The sequence below is a fragment of the Oncorhynchus kisutch genome, linkage group LG3 (genome assembly GCF_002021735.2).
Source record: "Oncorhynchus kisutch isolate 150728-3 linkage group LG3, Okis_V2, whole genome shotgun sequence".
Taxonomy (NCBI): Eukaryota; Metazoa; Chordata; class Actinopteri; order Salmoniformes; family Salmonidae; genus Oncorhynchus; species Oncorhynchus kisutch.
The window spans coordinates 14845265-14852102 of record NC_034176.2 but is presented as its reverse complement, the minus strand read 5'-3'; the positions used below and the strand labels follow the sequence as shown (position 1 = coordinate 14852102).

Genomic DNA, 6838 nt, shown 5'->3' with positions numbered 1-6838 from the left:
AAGGAATGCGTCAGTTAATGTGGTAAAGGTAGTGAATTGTCAGGAGTTTCATTTACGCCTGTTAGGTTACTCCCAGTCCGAGCCAAATACTTGTTTGAGAAATATTTTTGTTAAAAAGCTATTTTTGCCCATTTTATTGGAAATGTATTACAGTAAGGTACGTCATTGTTACGCATAAATTATTTGATATAAAAACGGCTTCATTGGGCATTTACATAGTTTCATAAATTAAAGTGCACATTGTTGTACTTCCGAGTCAAATTTACCCGGAAAAATAAAAAGGTACACCCCCCCCCCCTTTTAAATATAAAGGCTTTATTTAATCGAGACAATCATGGCATTCGATTTAAAAGTTTAAAATATATATATATTTTTAAATCAATGCCCGAAATTGAAGAATTCACTTCCGGGACAAACACCCTTTAGTAAAGACCTGTGCTTGCGCGTTGCTGAATTAGCTATAACATACGTTATAATTACTGAATACAAACATCTAGATAAGCTACAGGTAAAGTTAACGCTTATGTTTTGTTGCTGGTCATCTTTACGTGTTGTGAGCCAAGCAAGCTAAGGCTACCTAAATACTAGTGTAAACAACCGTTTAACAGTACTGTTAGCTAACGTTACCAAAGCTATTTTGATTTAGTTAATAACTACAGTAACTAGATGTAGTAAGGCTATTGCTAGCTCTACTTAGTAACGTTAGTAGTTAGGTTGATGACAAGCTACCTTGCTAGCCAAGTCAGTTTGCTAGCTGGTAACCCAAACAACGAGATCTAAGCCAAAGAATATATATAACTTAGGTTTCTCCTTTCATCTGTGTCTAAGCTAACTAAGACTGGGCGGAATTCGTTTTCAGCGATTACCTTCGCCCACGACTGGTTCGTGTGAACTATAATACCGACACTGTATTCTAACGTTTAGAAACGTCAATAAAGAGCTTTCGTAACATATGGCCGTATCTTTCTGCGAGAAAAAATCCTAAAAATAAAACACTTACTGTTGCAGTTTGGTACAGAACCATATCTATGGGTGCCTCCATCTGAGCTAACGAAACTACACTTCCCGAGTTATGCTTACACAGGTGTTTGGGGCACCCTAGATAGCTAATTTGCACAGGTGGTCTTTTAACAAGCGACGTAACACTAACCCTGTAAAAAGTGTAGTTCTTAACTTTTATTTCTCGCAGATATGAAAGGTATGTTCCAAAACGTATTGCAAACGATGCGTGTTAATGTTCTGCCCCTGAACAAGGTAGTTGACCCACTGTTCCTTTGCCGTCATTGTAAATATAAATTTGTTCTTAACTGACTTGCCTAGTTAAATAATGTTTTGACTGTGGTCTGGGCTTTTAAGTACCCCGATCAGAAGGTAGTCAATCTGCATTAAAGCAGTTTGCGTCTATGAATGGGGTATGTACAGTCCCTTCGGAAACTATTCAGTCCCCTTTACTTTTTCCACATTGTTACAGCCTTATTATAAAATTGATTAAATTGTTTTTACCGCCATCTACACATCCCATGCATGACAAAGCAAAAACAGGTTTATACATTTCTGCAAACTGAAATATCACATTTACATAAGTGTTCAAACCCTTTACTCAGTACTTTGAAGCACCTTTGGCAGCAATTACAGCATCAAGTCTTCTTGGGTATGACGCTACAAGCTTGGCACACCTGTATTTGGGGAGTTTCTTCCATTCTTCTCTGCAGATCCTCTCGAGCACTGGCAGGTTGGATGGGAGCGTTGCTGCACAGCTATTTTTCAGGTCTCTCCAGAGATGTTCGTTCAAGTTCGGGCTCTTGCTGGGCCACAAGGACATTCAGAGACTTGTCCCAAAGCCACTCCTGCATTGTGTTTGGCTTAGGGTTGTTGTCCTGTTGGAAGGTGAACCTTCACCCCAGTCTTAAGGTCCAGAGCAGGTTTTCAGGAAGGATCGCTGTACTTTCGCTCTGTTCACCTTTTCCTCAAACCTGACTAGTCTCCCAGTCCCTACTGCTGAAAAACATCCCCACAGCATGATGCTGCCACCACGCTTCACCATAGGGAGGGTGCTAGGTTTCCTCCAGACATGATGCTTGCCATTCAGGCCAAAGTGTTAGATCTTGGTTATCAGACCAGATAATCTTGTTTCTCATGGTCAGAGTCTTTAGGTGCCTTTTGGCAAACTCCAAGTGGGCTGTCATGTACCTTTTTACCGAGGAGTGGTTTAAATCTGGCCATTCTACCATAAAGGCCTGATTGGTGGAGTGCTGCAGACATTGTTCTATGGCCAGAGGAACTCTAGAGCTCGGTCACTGACAATCGGTGCTTGACCAAGGCCCTTCTCCCCGATTGCTCAGTTTGGCCGGGCAGCCAGCTCTAGGAAGAGTCTTGGTGGTTCCAAACTTCTTCCATTTAAGAATGATGGAGGCTACCGTGTTCTTTGGGATATTCAATGCTGCAGAACTGTTTAGGTACCCTTCCCGAGATCTGTACCTCAACGCGATCAACTGCCAATTCCTTCAACCTCATGGCTTGGTTTTTGCTCTGACATGCACTGTCAACTGTGAGACCTTAAATAGATACGTGTGTTCCTTTCCAAATCAAGTCCAATCAATTGAATTTACTACAGGTGGACTCCAATCAAGATGTAGAAACATCTCAAGAATGATCAATGGAAACAGGATGCTCCTGAACTCAATTTCAAATCTCGTAGCAAAGTTTCTGACTACTTATGTAAATAAGATATTTCAGGTCTTTATCTTTATTAACAGAAAACTTTTCAGCTTTGTCTTTATGCGGTATTATGTGTAGATTGCAGAGAATTTATATTTATTTAATCAATTTTAGAATAAGGCTGTAATGTAACAACATTTGGAAAAAGTGTGAATACTTTCTGAAAGAACTGTATGTCTGGGCTAACTGGCTAATTTTACTCCACTCCTGTTGCTATTAATTTTAACCCAATTGCTTAATTTTGGTGACAACTTTGACTGGTATCTTAATTGACTTCTCACTGACTTGGATTTATAGATACAATGTCAAACAAAGAAGTAAAATCAGCTCTAAAAAATGCCAGAGATGCCATAAAGAACAAGGAATTTAAAGAGGCTCTAAAACACTGCAAGGTAAGTCCTTGCCCATTTCTCTATGTTCTTTCTACACACACCAATAGTGTGAGGGGAAACTGGGTGTATTGTAGGATTTTCTGTTTTGAAAAAGGTATTCTGTCTCAAATCAAACCAAATTCCTCCACCAGGCTGCCCTGAAACTAGAGAAGAACAATTACAATGCCTGGGTGTTCATTGGTGTGGCCGCGAGCGAGCTGGAGCAACCAGACCAGGCCCAGACAGCCTACAGGAAGGCTCTGGAGCTGGAGCCAGAGCAGCTGCTGGCCTGGCAGGTACTGGAGATACATCACACCTAGATCAACTGAACTAATACAGGCCCTCGCTAGACATAGGCTTCTGTATTGGATAAACCATAAATTATCGACATTGACCATACACAATCACTTATAGCTGGCGTTTCACTGGTATCGTTCATTATGATAAGTAACCTATACCAGAGAAATGTGACGTTTGAAGTGAAATACATTTGCTAATATGGGTGATTGTTAATGAAATGAATGGTAGTAGTTTAAAACCTGATAAATGTAATCTACGTAATCCCCAAAAGTAATTATTTTTCATGAGAGGGTCACTAACTAGTGAGAGGGTCAGTAACATAAACAGTAACTAGTAATGCTGCATAGTCAGGTTGAATCTCACCTTTCTGGTAAAAATTGTTGCTGAGGTGTAGTTACTTGAGAAAACAAGCTCAACGACACAGTACAAATATTACATATTTTATGATGCATTTCTTATTCAACAAAACTATATGAATAAGGCTTGAAATTACTTATGCTTTCTAAATATACTATACTCAAATTATAAAACTACTAACTATAAGAATTCACCTTCCTTATAACTGTAAAATACATATGTTTAGTGTTAGAATATGTGCATATTTTCTGAAGGTCTCCCTTGATCAAAACGCCTGCCCCATCTCTGTGAACTTCTCACAGGGCTCTAGGAAGTGCTTCCTGAACTCGTTAGGAGCTCGCCTTTCATCACATATTACTTTTGTCAGTCTGCCAGTGTTTTTCTTGTTTAAAATCTATAAATTATTTTAGATTACTGGCTATAAATCGATTTCTGAATGTGCTACAGCCACAAAAAAAACTATAGCTCCTGCTGCGCTACGATGTAAGGATTCCAGGCATATGCTAGTGGCTGTGCTGTAGGGTTCAGCTAGGAGTTGATGGAAAGTCGGAAGAGATAATGAAATGGTAAGAGGGACATCCCAGCTTCATGTGGTGTCTGATTTCACATCCTGCTTGACACAGGCAAAAGAGACATACTCCTGTGTCTGTGAGAATCAGGGCTACCGCTCAATACAAGCCATTTCGATCTATGGTGTCCTACAAGCAAAAATGTCGGTCGGAACTGGTACCAGAACCACGCAGGTCCCCTAAACAAGGGACTTTACATCTAAGAGGATTTAAAGGATCATAAAAAAGAGACTATGGTACACATTAATGTTATAAATGTATCGTTCTTTTTATCATTATCGCATCAATTCAGGCAATCTCTCGTCACAGATTTTTATTCCATATCGCCCAGCTCTACCCAAAAGCCACATTATCTACACATTATACAGTGAGAGAGAAAAAGTATTTGATCCCCTGCTGATTTTGTACATTTTCCCACTGACAAAGAAATGATCAGGCTATACTTTTAATGCTAGGTTTATTTGAACAGTGAGAAACAGAATAACAACAAAAAAATCCAGAAAAACGCATGTCAAAATGTTATAAATTGATTTGCATTTTAATGAGGGAAATAAGTATTTGAGCCCTCTGCAAAACATGACTTAGTACTTGGTGGCAAAACCCTTGTTGGCAGTCACAGAGGTCAGATGTTTCTTGTAGTTGGCCACCAGGTTTGCACACATCTCAGGAGGGATTTTGGCCCACTCCTCTTTGCAGAGCCTGGCTAGGCCACTCCAGGAGGTTCTCACCCAAGATTTGATGGTACATGGCCCCGTCCATCGTCCCTTTGATGCGGTGAAGTTGCCCTGTCCCCTTAGCAGAAAAACACCCCAAAGCATAATGTTTCCTCCTCCATGTTTGATGGTGGGGATGGTGTTCTTGGGGTCATATGCAGCATTCTTCCTCCTCCAAACACAGCGAGTTGAGTTGATGCCAAAGAGCTCCATTTTGGTCTCATCTGACTACAACACTTTCACCCAGTTGTCCTCTGAACCATTCAGATGTTCATTGGCAAACTTCAGACGAGCATGTATATGTGCTTTCTTGAGCAGGGGGTCCTTGCGGGTGCTGCACGATTTCAAACCTTAATTGGTGTGTTACCAATTGTTATCTTGGTGACTATGGTCCCAGGTGTCTTGAGATCATTGACAAGATCCTCCCGTGTAGTTCTGGGCTGATTCCTCACCGTTCTCATGATCATTGCAATTCCACGAGGTGAGATCTTGCATGGAGCCCCAGGCCGAGGGAGATTGACAGTTCTTTTGTGTTTCTTCCATTTGCAAATAATCGCCCCGACTCTTGTCACCTTCTCACCAAGCTGCTTGGCGATGGTCTTGTGTAGGTCTACAATCTTGTCCCTAACATCCTTGGAGAGCTCTTTGGTCTTGGCCATGGTGGAGAGTTTGGAATCTGATTGATTGCTTCTGTGGACAGGTGTCTTTTATACAGGTAATAAACTGAGATTAGGAGCACTCCCTTTAAGTGTGCTCCTAATCTCAGCTCGTTACCTGTATAAAACACACCTGGGAGCCAGAAATCTTTCTGCTTGAGAGGGGGTCAAATACTTATTTCCCTCATTAAAATGCAAATCAATTTATAACATTTTTGACATGTGTTTTTCTGGATTTTTTTTGTTGTTATTCTGTCTCTCACTGTTCAAATAAACCTACCATTAAAATGATAGACTGATCATTTCTTTGTCAGTGGGCAAACGTACAAAATCTTAGACAGATTATTCCAGAGCAGTGTTATGGGGCATATCATTATGTCAACATGCTGACTAGAATGTGATCCGTTATTGTTGCTGTTTTAGGGATTAGCAAACCTGTATGAGAAAAGTGACCAGACGGATTTCAAAGCGGAACTACCCAAAGTCTACCAGAAACTCATTGAGCTTTATGAAAGGTAAGCCATGAAAGTGTTCATACCTCTTCTACATCAATAATTTCCCCCCTGTGATTAGCTCTTGGAATATTGTGTTTAACTGTGTTTTGTTCTGCATACACAGTTCAGACAAAACAAAATGTTATGAGGCGATCAGAAAACTGGCAGACATCTTCCATATGGAGAAGGACTATTTACAGGTCTGTAAAGATAGTAGTTGCCCTTTAAATGAAAGAGGATATATGTTAATTGTTGTGGCACAGGGTGGACATATGCATGTGTGTGTTTAGGTGGCCAGGGTGTGGCGAAGGCTGATTCAGCTGAAGGAAGGAGAAGGTGCTAACAAGGCAGAGCTGCTGCAGCTATGGCAACAGATGACCTGCCTTCTCTCAGACAGCATGGAGGATCACGACAATGAGACTCAGCAGCACGTAAGAGCAAATATAATATACTTAAATAATCCCCTTAACTTCTCTAGGGTAGGGGGCAGCATTTGGAATTTTGGATGAAAAGCGTGCCCAAATTAAACTGCCTTCTACTCAGGCCCAGAAGATAGGATAATGATATAATTAGCATATTTGGATAGAAAACACTCTATGTCTGTGAGTATAACAGAACTGATTTGGCAGGTGAAAACCTGAGAAAAATCCATTCAGGAAG

General features: G+C 40.6%; 1 protein-coding gene across 1 annotated transcript in view; it reads left to right on the top strand.

Annotated features, from left to right (window-relative positions):
* Window positions 1-382: 382 nt before the first annotated feature.
* The window catches only part of skic3 (SKI3 subunit of superkiller complex), a 32854-nt gene continuing 26398 nt past the window's right edge, over window positions 383-6838 (top strand). Inside the window, exons 1-6 of the mRNA XM_031817677.1 lie at window positions 383-508; window positions 3016-3110; window positions 3242-3385; window positions 6108-6199; window positions 6303-6378; window positions 6469-6609. Of these exons, the coding sequence (XP_031673537.1) occupies window positions 3021-3110; window positions 3242-3385; window positions 6108-6199; window positions 6303-6378; window positions 6469-6609 (543 nt within the window). The 5' untranslated portion in view covers window positions 383-508; window positions 3016-3020. The remainder of the gene's footprint in view (window positions 509-3015; window positions 3111-3241; window positions 3386-6107; window positions 6200-6302; window positions 6379-6468; window positions 6610-6838) is intronic.